Raw genomic sequence first — 24239 nt, 5'->3', positions numbered from 1 at the left:
AAAAACAAGACACCTTCCTTGACTGACATACTGTGAGTGAGATCAACTCATAATTTTAGCCTTATCTAGTTGGGCTGAAATTACACCTTCAATGTGCCGTTCAGATATTTGCCTCTGAAGTTCTTACATGTAACATTTACATACATTATATATTTTTTCTGACATACTGTACCTGTTGCACCAGATCATATGTCAGACCACTTTTAATCTTTTCTCCCAATCCAGTTAATTGGGTACAGATTGTTTGCCGTGTGAATATTTCTGCCTTTTAAACGTACCCGCCCTTAGTCTCTTCTTTTGGCCGAATCTAGTGACTTCTTTACCTGAATGGTTCCAGATTTGTTTTGGTTTGATGATCTGTCTGTACATTATTGGACCTTTTCCCTGCAAGGGTTATTAACATGATGTACAGCAATGCCGGTAGCCTTCTATATTTGGGTGGGCTGGTAGAAATTTTGGGTGGGCAATATAATAGTGGTTAAATTGGATCAGAACAGATACAAACACAATAATTCTACTATCTAGCTCAAGTTGCTGCAGCCAATAGCCAGGGATGGGCAGTATTTCTAACATGCATGAAATAAGTATTTCAAAATGCAAAATAGCATTCTGTAATTTGGATTTTAATTTGTTGAAGATAATGGCTTCATATTTTGTATCAAAATACTTAATAGGTGTATTTTTGTAGATATTTTGCGTAAAACTAATAGCTTACTTTTTGTAATGACATCATAAAAGTGTAAAATAATGAATGTAGCCTCTGACTGGTGCTGACTTAGTAATTTGCCCGAACTGGCTGATAATAGCCTATTGCAAAATGCAAGGTGATACCTTGTAGTAACACATAGAACAGGTTATGTGGTTTCCTTGCAACATTGCTCAATCTGAGCATGCATTGATGATGTCAGAGAATTGTCTCCACTCAGGCTTTTTGAGTTGATCTATTGACAGCAGGTTATGGCATGTCTTAGACAGAGAAAAGCTGTTGCTCTCATACTGTTCACTTAATCAACAGTGTCATATAGCCTGATGAAAGAATAGATTAAACAGATAATGTTTGCAAAGTGCCTGCTCCCTTTAGAAAGTAGGCTATCTTTTAGTACTTTTAGAATACAAAAATACTGTATTTTATTTTGATACATGGTGTGGGTAATGTATTTAGTAGTGTATTTGATGCACTTAAAATTAGGGTATTTGTAATATTATTTTAAAATACTGTACATTTTGATGTAGCCTATAGGCTATTTGTGCCCATCCCTGCCACCAAAGACCAGCCAGCTACAGTCCTACTCTGGGGGCATCTTTAAAATCATGCCCCACAGAGCAACTCAAGCTAGTACTGATTCATTTCAATTTTTCCTCTTGACTTTGAGAAACAGAGATGTGAAAAATGGCCCAACACACATACATCTATAGGCATATCAAAGCTACCTGCTATAGCTTACACTCAACACCAACTCATCTAACCAAGATGGGTTCGAGGCTTCACACTGTGGAGATGCACAACTGGGGAAAAAAAAAACTTGATTTTGTTTGGGTGCACAAGACACATTTGCTTGGGTGGATCCACCTGTCTCTGTTTAAATCCTTAAACGGAAATTCTTACAACACATTTTCTATTAAAATGCCATCATTGTGTCTATATGATCATGTCATCATTGTGTCTATATGATCTTCAGAAGAAGCTCAGCTTCCCATCATGTGTTATTTTTTTCCGAATTCCCATGCAGTATTTTGAAAAAAAATGTAACAACAACAAATTGTAGGCTAGTCTAGTTATTTTTCTGTAGACAGCAAATAATTTTATGTCAATTAAAAAAAATGGTGTTTCTCCATGGGTTTCTCTCGCGTGCGTTGATGCCGAGAAACGTTTGACTGTAAAACATGTTTGAGTCATTGAATATAATCGATACTTCCTCCTACCAGAGGTAGGCAGCAATGTATCCCCGTAGCATTTTGTCTGCCGGAAACCATAAGAAGAAGCATATATCCCACAATGCATCGCTAAACTACTTCCTTTTCTTTTCGGCCATTTTCCGCCCCGAACGGTATGTGAATTTCTCCCTCGGAAGGGAGAAATTAATCTATGATAATCCGAAGTGTTTCTTATATTACAGATATGCATACGTTCATTTACTGAAAGTATAACTTGTCCTGAATACAAATGTGTAATTATTTGAGATCTTACATGTGCGACGATGTTGTACTGTAGTATCAAACTTGAACAACATCAGTGGTACACTGCGTGTGTGTTCGTGCATTGAGATGTAGTTTGTTGGGTTGTATATAATTTCATGTGACTTAGAGAACTAGAGTTAAAGACTTCTATGAATAACCTAATCTAACAATCTGTTAAAGCAAAACATAGCAGTTATATCCTAACACTGGTTCTTACGTTACCTCCGATAGCTAGCCAGCTAACATTAGGCTTCAAATGCATCCATGAACAGTCAACATGGCTTCGTTTGACGCGTGGTGATTACAACTCGAGCGGTCTAGGATAGTATCTACCTGTACTATTCCCGATGGTCGGGGCACGTAGTTGTAATGGTAGTGATAAAGCTGTAATGATAATGCTGTAATGGTTGAGTGGTAACTTGGTCTGGAAAGTCGAGCTAATAGCCAAGCCTGGTACTGTTAGCAGTCACATGTGATGCATAGAGGTTGAGTGAACAGAATAAATCTATATAGATGAGATGTTTTTTTTGTTTCTATAGGGAAGTAGGCAACCATGGCCCCCAGTCGGAATGGCATGATCTTGAACCCTCACTTTCATAAAGACTGGCAGAAGAGAGTCCGAACATGGTTCAACCAGCCAGCCCGGAAACAACGCAGGTAAGTGTTAGCTCAACTTACTACAGAGTGAAATTGTCACCTTAACTTTGAAGCATGTAGCCACTGTGTTTGAGATGTAATTTGATGGGCCAGACTGCAAACGTCCAACCTGTTTTGTTGAAGCTACTGATATCAATTACAGCTTTGATAATGATTTGTATCGTAATAGTGAGATTTTGTATAGTCAACGCTCCTTCTACTCCACAGACGTAAGGCTCGTCTGGCAAAGGCTCGCCGTATCGCACCTCGTCCTGTTGCTGGACCTCTGCGACCTGCAGTGAAATGTCCAACAATCCGATACCACAACAAGGTTCGGTCTGGACGTGGGTTCTCACTGGAGGAGCTGAAGGTATTGTCAACTTTTTTGGTCCACCTGTATAACTTCTGTCCTGATTGTCTGCCTCGTACTGAAATGGAGTGTATTATACATTTTGAAGGAAGGAGCTGTACTTGTTTTGCAATGAAAGTCATTGGGTGTTAGGAGTTCAGTTGGCTCTTGGTGTGATTGTTGAATCAGGAATTGCATTGTGCACACTTGTATCCTGTTCAAATGGTGGATTGGTGTTTAAACAAATTCTGCCCAATGAAGTTCTCTTAAAAGCTAGAGGATTTTTTTTTTTTCTTGCACAATTAGTCAGACTACTGTTCTGGGTGGTTTTACTTAATGTATTGGCATTGTAAATTAGTAATTCTAATGATTTTATCATAAATAGGCTCAGCTAAATGCTAAGTAAATATAAGGTACATAAGGAACTGAGACAGTTGCTTGCTTCAATGAAGCACTTAAATGACTTGACTCCTTTTGCTATTGTTACATAGTCCAAATGTAAAGTACTTTGAGCTGGATTCTGTTTAGGGGAGGTGCTATACAATTATTATTGTTTAGAGAAGCTGCTTATTTCAAAGCTTTGTGCAGTTGGAAGTTGAGTGTATGTGTCTGAACAAATGTCAAAAAATGAATCTGCTGTGCCCAACTCTTCTGCTCTGTAGTTGAGTGTCAGTGTAGCGGTACTACATATCCATCCAGTCAAACAAATTATCTGGGCTATTGACCTAGAGTTTTAGAATTTGTAGAACACATGAATTATGAAACATATAAATTAATGGTAATTCCTTTTTCATCTGTTTGACTCTATTTTATTTCATATTACACAGAAAATTCTTTGTCCTGTACTCCAGTCAGATTTATTTAATCTCTTGCATATAAACAGTTTGTAGCCAGTCTTTCAGCCTGTCTTCAGCAGTCAAGTGATGACAAATCTCCGGAATCTCTGTATCTCTTTGATGATATACTTGAACCTATTTGCTGATGACTGCCTGAATTTCAAAGACCTCACAAAACCTTTGGCCCTGTATTCTCAAAGCAATTCATCTTGCCCCTAAGAGTACATAGTAAAACTAAGTCGTCTTTTATACTAACCAGTGATGAGACCAATTTTTAGTAAGGAAAACTACAACTCTTTGGACAAGTGCTCGGTTATGGTTGACGTCAACTTTCATACGCTAGTTTGCTTGCCTTTAGCATCTGTGACGAGTTGAGGAGTTACCAGACTGTGCCAGTGAGCAAGTATGACTATGAGAAGGGTACCCCGAAGGACAAGAGGCAAATATGACGCACTACAAATGATGTGCCTCTCTACCTCCTCAGGCTGCTGGCATTAACAAGAAGGTTGCCCGCACCATTGGCATCGCTGTGGACCACCGCCGCCGTAACAGATCCACAGAATCCCTGCAGCTGAACGTGCAGAGGCTGAAGGAGTACCGCTCCAAGCTCATCCTCTTCCCCAGGAAGGCCTCCGCTCCCAAGAAGGGCGACAGCTCTGTAAGTCACTCACGCACTTCATCGCCAGCTTTTAAGTGGTCTGAACAGAAACTAATCATCTGTGTTTGCTCTTACGTCATGTCTTTTATTATTATTATACACACTCCAGTCAGAACTGGATTTGTGATCCCTCATCTAAGAGCATTTGACTTCAGATATACAAGTTTGAGGCTTTCTATGCTCTCTTTTGTTTTTGTTCGGCCCTCCTCCTTTTCTGCAGTCAAGTGATGACAAATCTCCGGAATCTCTGTATTTCTTTGATGATACACTTGAACCTATTTGCTGATGACTGCCTGAATTTCAAAGACCTCACAGAACTTTCAGCCCTGCATTCTCAAAGCAATTCATCTTGCCCCTAAGAGTACTACTTAAACGTAGTAAAACTAAGTTTCTTTTATACTAATCAGCGATGAGCCCAATTTTTAGTAAGGAAAATTACAACTCTTAGGATAAGTGCTCTGTTATGGTTGATATATCATATCATATATGCTAGTTTGCTTGCTTTTAACATCTGTGAGTTGAGGAGAGACCGGACTGTGCCAGTGAGCAATATGAGTATGAGTAGGGTACCCCGAAGGACAAGAGGCAAATGTGACGCTACAAATGAAACCGTAACAGAATACATTGTGCTGACCCCATGCATCTTTGCAAAGGTTGTAACATTGTCCTGTATGGTTACATGTTTGTATACGAAGAATGTAGCCAAATTGAATTCAAATGACTAAATTGTAGGCCTACATTTGGTTAACGTTCTGACAATCGATCGTTTTGGGTTTTTTAAAGAAAAAATTCTTTGGTGGTATTGCATCCCTTTAAAGCTGCAAATGTTTTCTTGTAAGTGACTACATGTGCATTTCTAAACATTGCCAAGTGGAATGATGCAAACTACTGCTCTTAACAGCTGCTAAGCACTCAACAGGTGCCTTGAAATACTTGATGAATTGCTCTATGCCCCCAAAAAGCTAGGAGTCATAAGACTGACAAGACCATTATTTCTTCTAAATTTACCAGTTAGGAGCTACTCTTAGCCTTAAGGTTCTTTGTGAATATGGGCCCTGAACGCTTCCAATTGTCTTTCTGATTTCCACTGATCATTATGTATAGTGTTAGAAGTGTGTTGTGCTGATTTATGTGGTATAAAATATTAATGTATTACATACTTCATATTTTCACAGGCCGAGGAATGCAAGATGGCTACTCAGCTTGCTGGTCCAATTATGCCCATCAAAAACGTAAGCAAGACTTCATTCATTACTTTACTGATTTGTGAAGAGTGGTGTTTCATTTGTTTTCTGAGGGCATCAACATCTCTCTGGAACATTTACTACATTTGCAATGCATTGCAGCCTAATGAGCGAGAACTCTCGTGCACTTTCAATATGTACTATTCAAGTACTTCTGTATGACTGTGCATTAGGGCCACCCTTAAAGAGAGAATATTTTTCTATTTTTATGACTAAATTAAATTTGACATGTTGACATTAAACTCAAAAATCTAACTGTTAAATGTTATCCAGTCAAGTGATCCCTCATCTAAGAGCATTTGTCTTCGGATATATAAGTTTGAGGCTTTCTATGCTTTCTTTTGTTTTTGTTCTGCCCTCCTTGTTGTATTCTGCAGTCAAGTGATGACAAATCTCCGGAATCTCTGTATTTCTTTGATGATATACTTGAACCTATTTGCTGATGACTGACTTTACTGATTTGTGAAGAGTGGTGTTTCATTTGTTTTCTGAGGGCATCAACATCTCTCTGGAACATTTACTACATTTGCAATGTATTGCAGCCTAATGAGCGAGAACACTCGTGCACTTTCAATATGTACTATTCAAGTACTTCTGTATGACTGCGCATTAGGGCCACCCTTGAAGAGAGAATATTTTTCTATTTATGACCAAATTAAATTTGACATGACATTAAGCTCAAAAATCTAACTGTTTAGTGTTATCCAGTCATGTGATGACATGCATGCTCTGGAATTACTGTACTTTCTTGATACTCCTTTGAAATCTGATTGCTGGTGCCTCCTCACTGCTGCTTGTGCATTGTGTAACCCTCTGTCTTATTTCTGTTCTGTTGCATACAGGTGTACAAGAAGGAGAAGGCCCGCGTCATCACAGAGGAAGAGAAGAACTTCAAGGCTTTCGCCAGCCTGCGTATGGCCCGTGCCAACGCCCGTCTCTTTGGCATCCGTGCCAAGAGGGCAAAGGAGGCCGCAGAGCAGGACGTGGAGAAGAAGAAATAAGAACATTTGTTTGTATGAGACTAAAAATAAAAATCTGTCACCAAATGTGGGCTCTTGCTTGTTGAGTTTTAATGAATGAATTTGAAGTCAAGGTGACCAAGGATGTACTCTGAAGATCAATGGCCTAACTTAAGCCTACGGTGGCGAAGATTTATGGTTCACAGAATTCGCAGACAACAAATGGACTGCAGGTAGATTGCACTAGCACTTGAATCTTGAAGCCTAGTTCATTCTAGCCTGGGCGAAGCCGGACACACATTAGCGGATTTACTACCACTGGTTTTACTAGTAATGCCTCAATCAGCCTTTTGGGAGGCTGTACAGCAGTTTACTGCCCTCCACAATCTTCAGTAAAAGCCTGGTACCTTTGAGGCATTGACATTCTTTAGCGTGTACATCAAGCGGATGGATCAGCTTAACTGCAAATGTCCCATATACAAATCTATAAACTAATGTTTATTTTCTTTTTAAACATACCAAGTGTGCCATAGCCTTGTGCTTACCACCTTTGTGTTGTATCTAATGGGGTGTATAAATTGCCACCTTAAATACAGTGTTATGCATTGCATTAGAAAAGTAAGTCAAGATATTGGGTCCAAAATTAGGAAGTTTTATTTTGAGACAACATGCTAAACTTTGACTTTTGGATAGGCCTCTGTGGCTAGATTACTGTTAAATGTGATCGTGTAAAACCAGTGGTTCCCAAACTTTTCAAGCTCACGGCACCCAAAACATGCCTCTCCATTTACGGCACACCCATTTTTTTTTTTACTTAATACTCTCAACCTCCTTTGTGCATTATTTGTACTTCCATGCCATTTTATTTAACCTGGTGATATGTTGGATAAGCCATAGGCCTAAATACTTTTATCATAGCACTATGAGAAGGTGGTTTACACCTTATTTAATTGATATTAAAAAAAAGAAGAAAAAAGTTCGGGATATGAACAGAAATATCCAGAATAGGCCTTAAATTAAAGTGCATAAAATGTCTACCTCCATCACAACTGCATTCTGAACTTGATATTATAGCTCATTTCTTAAAAAGTCATTATCAAGCATATTGGACTGTTCTGTGGAATCCCTGAGCATATGTCACGGCACCCACCACTTAGAAACCCTTTTTGTGTATATTTGTATGGTATGGTAGGAGCAGGCTTCACTTAGTCTCTTATGTTTCTTAATAGAGTGCTTGGCCAAACTTATATGCTTACTCAGAAAAGGAAAAAGGCTGCACTTTGCAAACGTGTTTTATTGCACAGACGCGTTTCTGCTTAGCGCCTTCCTCAGTGTGCTCAAAACACGCAGAGTGCAGCCCTTTTCCTTTTCTTTGTATGTATATTTCAAATAATTATTAACTATAGGCCTAGATCCAAAGGCGACCTACATAAAAGAGGGTGACTTATAAAATCAGTAACACTAGCTCACACTGAAATAAGACTATTTTAACTTACCTGGGAATCTCTCATCTGTTAGACTGTTTTGCTCCTTTTGAATTTCAATCAACAGATGTGGAGGCAGAGAAGCAGCAATTCTGGCCTAAAGCCACCAAGAGACAGCAGATGACCATGGTGGTGGATGAGATCAGATCAGCAGACTGGAGTTGAGCAGGAGTGCTTCCACAGTAGGCTATCCCAGGACACACAAGGAGCCTGGACGAGAGGGGATGCATCATCAGGTGCATCACCTGGGCAGACATCAGGAGGATGCCTCATTCCAGGCTCCGCTTCCTGTACAACACCCGTCCAAGCTCTTGGAAGCTCACACTGTGGCATGGTGATGTCGTAGGCTGACATCTGCAGGAGCATCAAGGTAAGCCTCCAACGCGTCAGGATGTAGGGTGGCACTGACCCAGGGATGCTTCTGTATAGCGCTATGATCAAATCCTGGCAATATGCAGCAAACCGTTCGCTGGCAACAGAAGAGCATGCCCTCTGGCAGGGTTTGTAAAGCATGCTTGGACCTGGTAAAGAGCGGCAGATGTTGGCAGACCTCAGAAAGCAGCCGGTCTTTCCAAGGGACATCAGGACCACCACTCTACGGCCAGACATGTGGTCCACAATGGCAAATTGGACCCTCCTTATCGAACTAACCATCCCTGGGGGGAAAGTAGACAGCTTGTTCTTGGGTCCCCTGCTCTACTTAACCTACCTGTGTAACACATTCGTCTTACTTATGAAAACTTTATTAACACCTTAAAGAACTTTGCTTGTGAATAGCCAAAGAGGATACATTTACTTACAGTAGGTTTCGGTTGCCTGGAGCAGTGATGCATGGAGTTCGGGAGCACATAACGTACAGAATGAACCAGATACACAAATGTCCCCCACTTAAAACATTGTTCAGTGTTGATCCAACCATGTAGACTTATTTTAGCTTGCCTTTAACTAGCTCTCATCAGCCTTTTATGAAGCTGATATTCTCATATTGGGCCACGTATAATGACAGGTGTCACTGTGAGAGCTGGACAGTTCTTAGCCACAGCCAGCAGGTGGTGCTAGAAGCTCACAAATGTAGATGATGTGAGGTGGCCTGTTTCTGGAGATGGTTCTCATGTAGGGCAACATGTCATGAGCTGAATGAATGTGAATGTGATTTATTACCCCCACCAAGGTGCACATGTTTCCGATTCAGTTTGTTTCTCCTGTCTGTTTGTTTGTCAGCAGGATTACACATAAAACTACCAGGGCAATTTTCATGACACTTGGTGGAGAGGTGGAGGAAAAACTGAGGAAAAACCCATTACATTTTAGATTTGAATCATGGGGTGAATGCATGGATTATTTTTGTCTTTCCTTAACATAGTAGCATAAAGCATTCGTCATTGGTGGAGATATGTGCTGTCCAAATACCCTTGGACAGATTGTTTTTCCATTTTAGCCATTTTAAATGTATAAACCCCAATGGTCAATCGGGACTGTGTTTTTCAATAATGGTGAAAGAATAATTGAATTATTAATATTCAAGTCAATATTGTTTGATTTAAAAGCTTTACAGATTGCACAGTAGCAACAAGAGGCCATATATTTTGTTTTTCATTTCTATAAATAAGAATCCATTTTGCCACAGGATGTAGCCTAGACCACATTTTGGGTTCTGAATACTTACCTTGACCATTGGTCATCACCACGGAAACTGCGCTGCTGTGTTCTCGTGGGTAAATGTCAGAAGCGGGAGATATTAGTTGGTCTATCAGATGGAAGGTCTTCATTCCTATGGCAAACATAATATTAAAACAAGCTGTTTGCTATGAGGACCCCTGGAAATGTCAGACATTTATAAACCTGTGCATTTTGCAGCTTAGCCATATATGACTCACTCCTTTATGTGAGTGTTAACATACGAGATGATCTTTTACTTGGACAAATACGGCCTTAGTTCTTCATTTAGCCTCTGATTGGAGGGCTGGAATGTTTGTGGGTCCATAATGCAAACCTCATATTTTCATTCAGTGTTCACTATTTGTAGAGGATATATTCTCTATATCCATTTTTAAATATTTGATGTTAGCCTTGAAAAGACAGAAGAGTTAGCCTGGCTGACACCATCCTAGAGCACATTCAAATGTGCTCTTACATTCATCTGGTCTCCAGGCTACAGAGGAGGCATTTTATATCAGAAGCAGTGTACCAGCCATTTCAGCCATGCATTCATGTGTGTGTGTGTGTGTGTGTGTGTGTGTGTGTGTGTGTGTGTGTGTGTGTGTGTGTGTGTGTGTGTGTGTGTGTGTGTGTGTGTGTGTGTGTGTGTGTGTGTGTTTTATAGTCTGTGAATACTAAGAGTCTTGGTATCTTTTAGGATTAGATAGTCAGCACCTTGGGATTTGTGCATAGGACAACTCCAATGTACAATACAGTGCAGTATCTTAGGGATCCTCAGAAGCCACATGTTGAGTGCACGCCACAGGCCCTGACCTCCTTCAACTTTATTTTTCTCCCCTGGCAGAATGGCTTCCCCATCAGGCACTTGATGAAACCCTGCCTAAGTCTGTCTCATAAAACAAGCGTCACATGTTTGTTTTAAAAGCACACAACTGTCGCTGATGTGCTGGCTTTTCACAACCTGTATCAGTTTGATAACCTTGCAGTAGCCTGATTTCATACATCAAGTCTTATTATAGCTTCCTGAGCGTATCTCAAAACACAACAGTTTCCTCATGACTGTATAAATCCTAACTGACATGAAAGGAAAAGTGCTGAAAAATCTCAGACTGCTTCAGGTGAAATGACAACAGGTTCAATGTCAGGATTCTGGAAAGATGAAAGAGGTTTGGTGGTTACTGCTTTGATAATGCAGCCCGTTTGTAGTGGAAACTTTAGATAGTCAGAGCCAAAAACAAGTCCAATAGGTCTTTGTTGCCTTGATATATTTTTTTTCCACCATACTTTGCACTGCAGTTTATCTGATCACACGGAACAGATAGGACCGATCAGGTAGGCGTTGCACTGTTGCACTACTCTGCTTCTACATGACTTGCAACAAGCAGTGGGGAAACTTAGAGCTACTTGATGCAAATGCACCTTTAATGTAAGAAATACATCAAGTATTAACGACAGACTGACCGCAAAGAGCTTCTCTGGCAGCAGTATAGGAAGTGGCTAGAGTGGCGATCGCAGGCTCAGCAGCCCTGAAATACATCTCCTATACTGTCAATAAGCTGCAAAATCAATCACAAAGCTTAAGGTCAGTGCTAAGTAAGAGTCACCCTCACGGCAGGTCAACAGGAGTAATACTGATGACCCAGTACAGTAGGTCTTTGGTATAATTTGCCCTCAATGGTGCCTTCCAGGCAGCGCATGCCTTCAAGGCACTACTCCCCTCAGTTTAGGGGAAGGTAGGATGAGGGTTGAGGGGGTTAAGGTTAGGAATAGGGTAAAGGTAGTGCCTTTTAGGCTGTGCTGCCTGGAAGGTGCCGTTGGGGGCAAAAAAACACCATTGAGCGGTACAGTAGCCCTGATCAGCTGTCAGTGGAAGTTGAGTGGCAGATCAACTGCTCAGTGGCTGGAGCGGTGACCTCATACCGTATGTTAAGAGGTGTGGAGCAACACAACACAGGCGACGGGGTGACAGTGAAGGGCATCGAATCCTCAGCTGTGAATTCAAGAGACCACAGTGAAATCCAATTCTGTCCAACAGAGGTAGCTGACATAGATTTCTGTGTTTAGCAGAGGGACCATTACCACCGGAAGACAGTCTGGAATCAATGAGGCATTGGGATCATTGCCCAAAAAACCCACATGTAAATCAATTTGGCAGAAATATCTCGGCACATGGGAACAAGGCATGGACAGAGTTACATATGAGATTGTATAACTACATAGTCCGCCCTATTTCCCCATTGTCCTCCTCTTCACAATTTATGAATGAGATTTGTCATTGTGGACAAGTAGATATGCTAAATTGGCACCCACATATGAATTTGAGTAAGGCGCACAAATTATTCAATGAGATGACTCACACAGGTTGTTTTTGCTCTAGTGTTGTTATATTTTGTTGTTTGCTGATCTTGAAATGTCCCCAATTGGAGACCAAAAAAAGTCACAACTATCCAGGGTGATGGTGCTTTTAATACACAAGTGGGTCATGTGTGACTGGCATCAATGTAGATCTGCACAGGCCTCTCCTCACCCACCCTGGAGGGCTTCTTTAATCTGTGCCCTTTGTGCTCCTTTTCTGTGCTCTCTGGGCATGAGAGGAGGTGCATAAATGGATGCATAGTCAAAGCTGCCGATCGGCATGTTTGTGTGTGCGTGCGTGTGTGTGTGTGTGTGTGTGTGTGTGTGTGTGTGTGTGTGTGTTTATATGTGTATTTGTGTGTGTGTGTGTGTGTGTGTGTGTTTGTGTGTGTGTGTGTGTGTGTGTGTGTGTGTGTGTGTGTGTGTGTGTTGTGTGTGTGTGTGTGTGTGTGTGTGTGTGTGTGTGTGTGTGTGTGTGTGTGTGTGTGTGTGTGTGTGTGTGTGTGTGTGTGTGTGTGTGTGTGTGTGTGTGTGTGTGTGTGTGTGTGTGTGTGTGCGCGCGCGCCACCTCAGTGGATATGCCAGATGGCCGTGGTTAAGGGGTGCAGTTTGAGGGAGCTCAGGTGGTCCGCCTCGAGCGCGGAAGCTTTCCACTGCTGTCGCATTCCCATGTTGGAGTAATGAGCTGAGGTTGCTTTTTAAGTCGGAGTGCAGTGAAGTGGAATAATGAGAGTTTGCTTTTCATTTTTAAACATAAAACTAGATGTTTTTACTCAAACAGTGTCATTTCGCAATCAACAAGTGCATATGTGGTGTGTAGGCCAATCTCACAATCTATGCATCTATGAGTCTTTTGTCTGCTGATTTCTGTTTAGTTTTCTTCCACCTGTAAAGCATTACAGGTTATAATCCATTATGGTGATTCAGCTGCTCTTTAGTGAAATGCCATTCTAGTGATATCCGTGCTGTTGTCTGCCCTGTTGTCACAGGACTGTTCTCTGTCACCACTGTTTTCCGGTTGTTTTTTGAGGTGTAGGTGTCTGTGATCTGCTTGCAGGCTCTTACACCAACTGTGATAGCTTAGTCACAAACTGAGGCAAGAGGTTTATTTGTGCATCTTTGCAGTCCTGGACCTAGCTGTCTCCTTCTGTATGCCCTGCGCATCTAAACCCCCATAGTACGTCATCATTCTCCAGGTGGTGGAAATGACTGCAGACTGCAGACTGCAGACCTTTGCTTTATTTATATCTAAGGCAGTGAACTTCACAACCACTTTTGATGGCTTCTCACCTACAAGACACAAGACAAGAGCTGTGCTGGACATGAAGTGTCCAGTGCAAGGCGAGTGTCCAGTAAATGAACAAATCTGCCAGCGTGTGCTGGAAGGAGGCTGTACAGGAAGGAGAAAAGGAGTCTGTGTTGTGCTGGAGGAAAGCCGTGCTGTTTCCCTTCCTCGAAGCCAAATTGTGTTGAGCAGGGGAATAAAAAACAGTTCACTAAAGCGGACAATTAAACACTTCACATTTGGAGCTAACATTTGAGAATGAGGGGCGTTTTAAGTGACTAACCAAGTCTGCCTACAAAGCTTTGATTGGTTCGCATCAGTGCTGGTACTAACAGCCATCAGCAGTTTGCATTAAAGAGCCACTTGACACATGTGGTGGAGAGGAGGAGCCCTTGAATTAGCAAAGCCTGCATGAAATCAACAGCACTGCCCACTGCCCACTGCCCAGTGGCTGCAACAAACACTCTTTTTCTCTGTTCAGTGGAGGAGAGGAGAGGAATTTATTTTGTATATATTTTTTTCTAAAACTGACAAGTTAAAAGTCAACAAGTTCACATTGGTCACAGTTAACACTGAGAAAAGCTAACTTGTTTTGCAATAGATGCATTATGCAGATCCCTCTGCACCTCTTATATACTGTATATTTCCACAGGATATGAGCATAATACAAGTGACAGAATGATATTGCGTTTTAAAAATGACTTGATATGACAAAAATGCATGACGTGGCTTTATATGTTTATTCTGAGCTGGATCTATTGATGTGATCTTTACACACATTATCGACCCTCTTTTTACAGGGAAACTGGGCAAGATCAACCTATGGAGAGACACTTTCCTGAGACTATGGCTTCCGGCCATACACTGCATATGTATACTGTATGTACTGCATGGTGCGTCATGCACTGACCATCCACACACATGTAAATGCAGGAGAGAGAGAAGGATGCATCTGTGTTATGTAACTTGGTCAGATTTTATGATCGCCGAGAAGCTCAGTGGGTGGACTGCAAAAGCCTGAGCAGAAACATGCCTGGCTTTCTGCACGCTTGTGTGGGTGTTTTCCAACGAGGTGCTTGAAACCAGCCAGAATGTAGTTTTCCCGAACAGTGATGCTGCCGTAATCAGAGGCAATTGTTAATTTGATTTGCTTCTTAGCCAAACGTGTCACTTCGCTGGAGGAAGACGAACGTCACGTGCTGGAATAGTTGGTGCTTTGCGAGGTTTCTGGGGAGCTGTTGATTTGAGAGCAGAAATATCTTAGAGTAGACTGATTGACTTATTTGCATTTTCCAAGTTCTTTGTTTTTACATGGGTCAAACTTTGGGCACACACACATACACACACACACACACACACACACACACACACACACACACAGATACAAAAATCCTTTGTCTATCCCCCTCTCCTCCTCTAACACTCTGCAGGAGGACGCCCAGCTGTCTTGACTGGCACATTAAGGATTTCACACCATGAGCCTGTTGAACTATCACGCGAGGATGACCTGTCCGAATCCATCTTCATATAAAGTCGGGATGAAATATCTTACCCTGTACTTCCTGCCCATTGCCATCTTTCATATATTGCAGCTGTAACATAACTTCATTGTCAAATTGAATTGAGTTGTGTTCTTGATGAACTTCCATTCAGATCTTACCAACTCCTCAGAGCAGTGTGGACTCGTGACCTACCAGAACCAAGCTCAGAACCATGGAAAACACTGAGCTATGATCTTTTTCTGTTGTTGAAAAAGCATGATTGCATTCACTGATCAGATGATTTGATTTATCAACTATCTGTCTCAATCTTCCGGATTGTGATTGTCATTTGAGATTTGGCATGGTTGCATACTACTGTAGGCTACAGGGACCAGGGTCAAAACATAATTTAGTTAATAATAGTTGGAATATCAACTGAATGTAGGCTAAAGTGTAAAAATAGTGTGAAAGATAACATGAAATGTCATCACACACAAAATAGTTCTTGAATCACTTTCAGACACAGACGGAAATTTCCATTTGCACATTGAGATCAAGTGTGAAGAAAATGCTTCCAAGCAATGTACTCTAAAACCCATAGGGTTGTACTGTACATCACTATCTCCTCACAGGATGACCTTTAGGTAACCCCTCGTTTAGCACCCCAATGTGTCTGAATAATCGGGCACGATTACAAGGTTTTATTGGTCATTTTATGCCGTTGAATATGGAAGCCCTAAGCGAAAACGTTTCCATAAATGTTGAACATTTTGTTCTTTATTCAGAGTAAGGCGTAGCTGATATGGCATTGTCAACGCAATCTCAACGTTGCCCTCCAGCGGAGCATGACGACAGAGGCATCATCATCACCACCACCCCACCACCACCACCGTGGATGCATCTCACTCCCTTGGTTCGGTTTAGTCACACACCCCTTTCTCCTTTTCTTCTCTTTCCTCCTGAGTTTCTGCATAATCACAGGGCTGTCGGAAAGCTTTAAAACAAGCGCAAGTTGTGGAGACGGCAGCAGGTAAGCACTGTTTGGAAACTTCTCCATGAAGATCATAATAGCCTCTCTTAAAAATGAGCGTTGGTGCTCAACGTTAGCCTACTGTAATTGTTAATAAATCTGTTGATTATTCAGGAGCGAACGTACGGTCGTTATGTTTGAATTACAGTTCCACTTACTCAAGGCGGTCTTTCATACTAATGTGTGTTGATACTGGAATGAAATACCGTGCATTTGAGAGGCTTACACTACCTTGTAGATACTTTTTATACAATGTCACTAAACCACTTATGCAGGACTTTGACTCGGGTGGACGAAAGGCTATATAGTGTAGGTCTCTCGACTAAAATGACCAGGAACTTGATGTTGAAAATTAATCTAGAGAGTGTTTCCCAGTCATTGTTTTTTCAGATTATACTATATCTAAATATGGAAAAAATCTGTTTGCACACATGCCACCGTCGTTGACTTATGACTTCAATAACCCTTCGCTGTTCAGGGACGCTTATTGTGGTCATAGCTTACGTTTAGGCTACTGCAAAAGTTTTCTTCCTTCGTCAAAATGATAAGTTTTAATCGATGCTAATCGACAGTTATGCTCAATGCGTATTGGCTTTAGCACAACATTCAGCATCACGCATGTGGCTCTGGCTTTTAGTTGGCTATACATGTGGGTTACATATTGCCAGACCTGTGGGCTGCATTTGGAATACAGAGTGGCATTTCAGTTGGATTTAAACCAGATTAAGTTCTCATTTGACACACCACGGTGAGCAATCAGTAATCATGGTGGGGAATCATATAATATTAACCCATGGGCAGTGCTCAGATAAAGACTTTCAGCACTGAGGCAGTGATGGGAGCTGTCTACCCGTAGGGTGCTGAAATAGCGATAACGCCCTCTCCAATTCGCCTGTAGGGCTCGGGTGGCTTTAGCTACTATTTTGGAATTGTGTATATCGGAGATAAACAGGTTATTTTATTTTTTAATGTACTGCAGATGTGTAGACTTTACATGTTTACTGAACCAGAGGGTGGTTACGCTTGCTCTTAAATGTGATTGATTTCAGCAGTTTTGCACGTATGCCTAATATCCTCGTGTCACCTATGGCTCACGTAAAGAAAAACGTTAATTATGCTAATTGTACGGTGATCAATGTCAAAGATGCAATTGCAAAGATTACATTTTGGGTTGAAAGGTTTCTTTTTGCTTGTTGAAAACATGTATTTGATGTAAAAAAAAACATGTTCTTTGTAGCCATCCTTAACAAGCTGATGCCTGTTTTGTTTTTGCACATGAATGAATGCTCAGGTCCCATCTGTGGATTCAACCCAAGGAGAATACCCGTTGTTACATGGAGCCTTTTCCTTTTGTTTTGCCAATAACGGATATCTGAGTTCCCAAAACTGGCAGAAGGTTTGCTGCTTATTCTGAGATTCTTGTTGTCATTGCATTTGCTGAATCCAAGATCACTCTCTACTTTAAATGATTGACTTTTAAATTGAGCGTCAACAGACATGACACCTGTTTGCCATCCTGGTGAATGACTTCAATGAAGACTAATACCTCTTTGGAAGATTCAAATTAACAGCATTCTCCCTCGCCTCCATTAAGCAATTGATTTTTGGCCCCTTTAAACTCGGTGGATCTTTCTGCATGTAAGTCAGTGAAGTTTCCTCAGCCTCTAGCAAACTCTAGTGAACCGGCTCCCTGTTAGATCCCCTGTAGCCCCCGAGTGGAGCTGTCCGTTACACAACACTGAAGCTCTCAGCCCCCGCTGGACCGCTCCTCCGCCCCGCCTGATCCAGGATGAGTGACTCATCGGATGCCACCTCCCCTGGCGCCGCGCTCACCGGCGTCCCCTCCGCCGTCGTCTCCAAGGTAGAGCTGCGGGTCTCCTGCAAAGCCCTGCTCGACCGGGACACCCTCAACAAGTCCGACCCTTGTGTCATCATCATGGTGCAGAACCAGGGGCAGTGGACAGAGGTGAGTGAGGGTCACCCTTTCCCCCCCTTCCTCCCACACACCCATCATTTATGTACAGATTTGCAGAAAAGCGTGAGGTGAATCCGAATCCAATCACTCGTACACTGTGTTGAACTCTGTACGTTATGTTAAACATTTGGCCCGTGGCAGCAGAAATTATGTATCTACATTATGCAGAACTGTGTAATTCATGAGTAACATTGATATTAACATAATGTGCATGAGTGGGTGAGTGGAGACCGTCTCGCTCTCCCCTAAGTGGGCGCCAGTTTATGCCATTGTCACTTGGCGTAGTCGGCAGTGTCATGGTGCAAGTGGGTTGCCCATATTTGTGTTGTGCCATGTCAGAGCCGTCACACACAACGTTCTGGAGGCTCGACGCTGTCTGCACTCGGTGCCGCGGTGGATAACAGACAGCGCTGAGATTTGGGGAGCGAGCCCGTTTGTGACTCACGTCAGACTGAAGGATGAAGTCTTAATCCTGCTCCCATTATTTCAGCACCTGCGCCTTGTTCCACGGTGCACAGAGAACATGGTGGAACCGTGGACAAGTGGCAGTCAGTTCGGGCTTGAAGGAATGCCCACTTATCGCCGCAAATTCATACCTCCCACAAGTGAGGCACCTAACTCAGTCAGCAAAGTGGCACAGCAGTTTGCCTATTGTCAGCCAGGTTTACAAAGCCGGTTAAATCTCCGGTTTGCTTCACCTCGCCCGGCTTGAGTTGGAGCCCGATGGCAATTACTGTGTCTTTGTTTTTCTCCCTCTCTTTCTCACTGTCTGTCCTTCTTTTTCTCTGGCCACTTCATCCCTCTCTCTGTTTCTCTCTCTCTCTTTTTTTCCTGTCTCTTTCTTTTCCTCTTGTCTCTGAATACATATTCTTTCCTCTCTCTCAAAAAGGCACTCACTGAAATGCCCATTTTGCGCACATCTCTAAATATACTCATTTGCAAATCAAAGGACCCTTCAGAATGCATTGAGAATGACTACATTCAGTCTTTCTCTATCGGGGTGTCCTTCAAGTTTATGCAGATACACTTCTCCATTGACATTTTATGCTTCGACATTTGAAGTGAGGACATTTTGAAGTCGAGAGAGTCAGGCAGTGGTCATCCTTTTTGTGCTTTCCAAATGGATAACCTGGGTAGGGGATAAAATATATCTCTCTGATGTCTCCCTGAAAATACATCACAACTGCAATTAACTGGACAACAGAGCCGTCACTACCACCCCTGCCCCCCATCCCAGACACTCCAGTAACCCCCATCACTTGTCGTATGAATATTAAGTAGGTCCTTAACGAGAAATGGCTTAACAATGGCTTAACAATAGTCTTACTTCAGTATCATGAATAACAAACAGATTGGTTGCACTCTGAAAGTTTCCTTCTTATAACACTATAGCTAAGTCTCAGCAGGCAGCCTCCATAATTTGTCACTATACCTGATTATCCAACATGCAGTAGTTTCCCCTGGGAATACCAAAGGCTCTGTCATGCTGTATCTTCGTGTGCTCCCACTAGGAATATCCGGGCCCCACAGGCTTTGTTCCTCCCAAGTCTATCTACATCTCAAGCAAGATGAATTGCAATGTGTGTCTCAATATTCAATTAATTGGGCCATGTTTCAGGTACAGCAGCATGTATGTAAATGGGAGCGGTGTTGGAGAGAGAGAGATAATGAGCCGTGGCAATTAGTGGGCTCCCGACAGTTACGTTTCAAAAAGCAACGTCTGCTGAGGAATGTAGCTTGGGGATTAGCTCTGACCAATAGCTGGAGGAGTTTGTGCGGGTCTTTTTTTCCAAACCCAGAACTTCTACGTTTTAATGTATCCAAATGAGCAATGGGCTCTGAGGGAGAATTGTGAATGGGAAAGCCTCCTATAGTGCATTGTGGGAAGAGTAATGACTTCATTCTATATCCGATTGATGATAACAAGACTCCCGGCGTGACGAAATGGAGGAAATGAACCTGTAAGCAAACAAAATAGAGGGTGTTTTATATTCCTAAATGAGTTCATATTAGAATGGTAATCACGCATGCTAACTGCATGCTTGCTGAGTGTTTGCACACAGCGAAATACAGTCAGTGACAATGTGGCAATTCAGTGGAGCAATGTTTGTCAGCCGAGCAGCATAATCAGATTCCAGCAAGTAGATGAGCCACCTGGCCCCATTCTAAAGAACCTCCAACCACTGCCAAAAGCTGTATTTACTCATTTCCAACCCTTACCTGCCTATATAAACACATTTTCTTTTCAAATTAGCATATGCTTTCCAGGAGATAATTACAAATAACAGTTCACATGGTAGGGTCACCCTTCCACCCCCACTCCCCCGACTGAGTTGATATTTCATGGCATAACTGAATGTCAGGTATCACGGCGGGCCACATGAGGCTGGTGAGCCCGCGGTCTTTCCTCTCCGCTGAGCAGTAACACATCTGATTACAACCAATTAATCATGTGAAGCCTGCGATCTGCTGACTAAATGACTGGAGTCAGGTGTGTGTCTGTGCGCCTGAGAGAGCCACCTCCTGTCCCATCCACTGATTTGCATGTAACATTGGCCACTGATGAGATAAATGGTAGCCTATGCACCTTCTGTTGAGTAGGCGATGCAGTTAACTATGAAAATCCATATCAGCAGTGATGATAAAGACGCTGTGTAGGTAATGATATACGAAAGCACGCAGTTGGAACTGGAGTGGGTGATGTGGCGCTGTAACAGGTGCATATTTACGGCAGCGGAGTTTGGGCAGAGGTTAGTGTAAGTGTAATGGCCGGGTGTGTGATTATCGTTAAAGGAAGAGCTGCCTCGTGGTGCCGAGAGCTCTAAATCGAACAGCGTGAGAGTGCCAAGATCATCTTTCGCTCGCTCGCTCGCTCGCTCGCCCCTACAGCATTTCCTCTCCTCTCCACTCTGCACTCTCTGTACAGCATGGGCACTCTCATAGCCTTGTGCAAGAGCTCTCAAGGGATTACTGGAATAAGACTGGAGTATCTCAGCAGCTCTCTACACTGTGCTGTTGCACAGTTTGTCCTCAGAATCCTGATATTACAGGGGGGGTTTTTTACAACTATTTACACTCTGGGTCTATTTTTTTTTCAAAACTCTACACAAAACCCAAAATTGCTCACACAAAAATGCAAAAGGCCTCAAGTCTCTGGCAAAAGGATGCACAGCATTCAAAATGTCATAAACACATCTTTAAAGTAATTATTCATCTCACATTATAAACACTTTTGTCATAATATGACATTTTGGTTACATCATGTACCACACTGTTGCTCAAAAGCTAAAGCTCCTCTGTCTTCTATGGGCTTATGTATATTCCCATACAGCCAACAAGGAAAAAGCTAAACAACATACAATGACCACCAGGTGTTCATGGAGTTTTCAAAAAACTGATTTTGCCTTAAGACATGTTTCCAAAGAAAGAAATTACTACTATCAAATAAATCATTTTGCTTTTGCTTTGTGTGTGTGTGTGTGTGTGTGTGTGTGTGTGTGTGTGTGTGTGTGTGTGTGTGTGTGTGTGTGTGTGTGTGTGTGTGTGTGTGTGTGTGTGTGTGTGTGTGGGAGGGGTGTATGTATTCATAGGCCTATAGACCCTTTCAACTTTCCTAAGCATCCTAATCATTGAGCTAATGGTAACTTGGGGACAAACAAAAATGCAGTAAAAAAGACAAGTTTTACATAAAGTTGCCTTTTTTGTAGAACATTAAAGTTCTTAAACTTTATTAGCGTTCTATTAAACGCTAAAGTCCGATTAATATTAATTTCAAAGTATCTGCATTGATTCTGACCATTTCAACCAGAAATCCTCTAAGAGCCGATTGGAAGGGTCTATACCTCTAAATAGAGTATGCTCATTTAGGCCTGTTGTAAGGCAATGATTAGATGGTGTTAAGTAAAGCAATCAGTGTTTACAGAAGAGAGTGACGCACTGGTGAATAAGTGTGTCATGTTGATAGGTTATGTTTGAAAAAACAAAGTCAAGTTGCTTCCTGCTAGTTATAATTTTGTGTGGTGTTTTGCTAATCGTGTTTTAGCAAATTGAAAATTGTGCCAAACACTGATTATTAGTGTATGGTTTAGCATAATTTGTTGTGGTATTATGGTGTTTGAAAGACATGTTTAGAAAATTGTGTGACAAGGAAAGATTTAGTGTGTAAACAGTTGAAAAAACTGTAACAAGCATTTACTGGTGTGTTTGCATTACATTGATTCTGCAGAGGTGTTCTGCAAAGATTCTGATGTCTGTGGATGTCTTTCCCTATACTGTGTAACGCTGAAGAAAGAGAATCAGAGAGAAGAGGGAAATTAATTTAAGTCTGTGAGGGAGTTTTGCTCGGGGCTTTGGCAAATTCCCAGCTGAGGGCGGAGAAGCCTTCAGTCAAAGTTATTGAACATCATTTTAATGGCATTTGATGGCTGTTATTGTGGCTGAGCAACATGCATATCTGGGGCTTGTTGACAGTCTGATGAACCAGGCTGTGGGCTGGAGAGAGAGAGGGGGGTATGAGGAGCGTGACAGAGTGGAGTGGAATCATTTGTATGTGTACGGCACAGGAGAAGAGGCTATAGGGAATGAGGCGCTATATGGAAAGGGAACGTGTGCTGCTGTTGACTGGTGCCATTTATTCACATGGTGATATGTGGGGCGAGCTAACTCGATCAGCGCAAAATGCCATGGCCTGGAGCTGGTGGTCTTCAGTGGCCGCATGAGGATGCATGTGTGTGCATCTATCCCGTGCAAGTTGTACACACAATGAAAGTGTCCATTAATCTCTGAGTTAAAGCAGATGGATTTGCATTTATATCTGCGATATCCTGAAGGTAACTGAAGAGAACTAGCATGCTGAGATAAATATGTGTATGTGTAGAAAATATGTGTATGTGTAGAGAATATGGTGTGTGTGTGTGTGTGTGTGTGTGTGTGTGTGTGTGTGTGTGTGTGTGTGTGTGTGTGTGTGTGTGTGAGTGTGTGAGTGTGTGAGTGTGTGAGTGTGTGAGTGTGTGAGTGTGGTGAACGTGTGAGTGTGTTTGTGTGGTGAACGAGTGGGCGGTTTGTGAGTTTATGTGTGTGTATGTGTATGTGTACAGTATGTGTATCTGTATCTGTATCTGTATCTGTATCTGCATCTGTATCTGTATTTGTACATTGTATGTGAATTTATTGTGTGTTATATGAATGTGAATGTTTGTGTGCTGTGCACAGCGCACCGTCATTTGTGTTTCCACTGGGTTTGCAGGCTTCACAGACGAGTGTTTCCAGTGGGTTTGCAGGCTTCACAAACGTGTGCTTTGTTTCACTGTTCCACTTGGCACTGTCGTTGTGATGTAAATGACTGAATCAAGTTTGAAAAGGGAGGGAGGGAGAGAGAGAGAGAGAGAGAGAGAGAGAGAGCTGTGTCTCTAGGCTGTCTCCGCCGTATCTGATCGCTTTCCCTCTTTTGTCTTTGTAGTCACTCTCGTCAGCAGCATAGCTTTAGTCTTCTGACGTGACTCTGGTGACAGTCGCTCTTCCTCATTAAACCCTCTCAACTGACACCACTCGGCTCTGTAAACTTCCGTCAGAACCCCCCCCCCCTCCCGCCCTTCTGAGCGTGCCCAGTTCCTGCAATGCCCCCCCACCCCACCCCACCTCCCCGAAAAGACGAAATTGGATTCCTCTCAGCCATGTGCCCTTCTGTAATGACGTATCCAGAGGGACACACAAAGACGAGGCCGCCGCGTTTGAAGTCGCCAGTGGGACGGCGAACGTGAGCCGATTCACACGGACCCCTGAGGTTCCAACCCGCGTCAGCCAGCACCGCGTGGATGTGTGTGTGTAATCACCACCCCCTCCTCCATGTGTACACACACACATGCACACACACACACACACACACACACACACACACACACACACACGTGCGCACACACTCACACACTCACACACACACACACACACACACACACACACACACACACACACACACACACACACACACACACACACACACACACACACACACACACACACACACGCGCGTGCACACACACACACACACACACACACACACACACACACACACACACACACACACACACACACACCCTTCCATGCTGGTGTTG

At 42.5% G+C, this 24239-nt stretch overlaps 2 protein-coding genes and 3 non-coding genes across 5 annotated transcripts in view; all 5 read left to right on the top strand.

Moving 5' to 3' along the window:
- The first annotated feature begins 1988 nt into the window (after positions 1-1988).
- On the top strand, positions 1989-6947 carry rpl13 (ribosomal protein L13). Its single transcript, XM_062548599.1, has 6 exons — positions 1989-2048; positions 2718-2835; positions 3043-3184; positions 4484-4657; positions 5833-5889; positions 6744-6947. The coding sequence occupies exons 2-6, from the start codon at positions 2732-2734 to the stop codon at positions 6900-6902; spliced, it is 636 nt and encodes a 211-aa protein (XP_062404583.1). The 5' UTR covers positions 1989-2048; positions 2718-2731; the 3' UTR covers positions 6903-6947.
- On the top strand, positions 4085-4164 carry LOC134096410 (small nucleolar RNA MBII-202). Its single transcript, XR_009940864.1, has one exon. It is a non-coding gene; the product is annotated as a small nucleolar RNA MBII-202 (small nucleolar RNA).
- Positions 4883-4962, top strand: LOC134096408 (small nucleolar RNA MBII-202). Its single transcript, XR_009940862.1, has one exon. It is a non-coding gene; the product is annotated as a small nucleolar RNA MBII-202 (small nucleolar RNA).
- On the top strand, positions 6284-6362 carry LOC134096407 (small nucleolar RNA MBII-202). Its single transcript, XR_009940861.1, has one exon. It is a non-coding gene; the product is annotated as a small nucleolar RNA MBII-202 (small nucleolar RNA).
- Positions 6948-16086: 9139 nt separating the features above from the next.
- Positions 16087-24239, top strand: part of cpne7 (copine VII) — a 34939-nt gene continuing 26786 nt past the window's right edge. The window contains exons 1-2 of the mRNA XM_062548598.1: positions 16087-16154; positions 17446-18120. Of these exons, the coding sequence (XP_062404582.1) occupies positions 17944-18120 (177 nt within the window). The 5' untranslated portion in view covers positions 16087-16154; positions 17446-17943. The remainder of the gene's footprint in view (positions 16155-17445; positions 18121-24239) is intronic.

This window comes from Sardina pilchardus, chromosome 11, assembly GCF_963854185.1.
Source record: "Sardina pilchardus chromosome 11, fSarPil1.1, whole genome shotgun sequence".
NCBI lineage: Eukaryota > Metazoa > Chordata > Actinopteri > Clupeiformes > Clupeidae > Sardina > Sardina pilchardus.
The sequence above is the reverse complement of the archived record's forward strand: the minus strand, read 5'-3'. Positions and strand labels throughout refer to the sequence as shown.

Bases quoted from the DNA above. Each gene is read 5' to 3' on its own strand.
- rpl13 (XM_062548599.1), top strand. From the start codon at position 2,732: ATGGCCCCCAGTCGGAATGGCATGATCTTGAACCCTCACTTTCATAAA. The intron at 3,185-4,483 runs GTATTGTCAACT...CTACCTCCTCAG, and splicing joins TCTCACTGGAGGAGCTGAAG to GCTGCTGGCATTAACAAGAA. The intron at 4,658-5,832 runs GTAAGTCACTCA...ATATTTTCACAG, and splicing joins CCAAGAAGGGCGACAGCTCT to GCCGAGGAATGCAAGATGGC.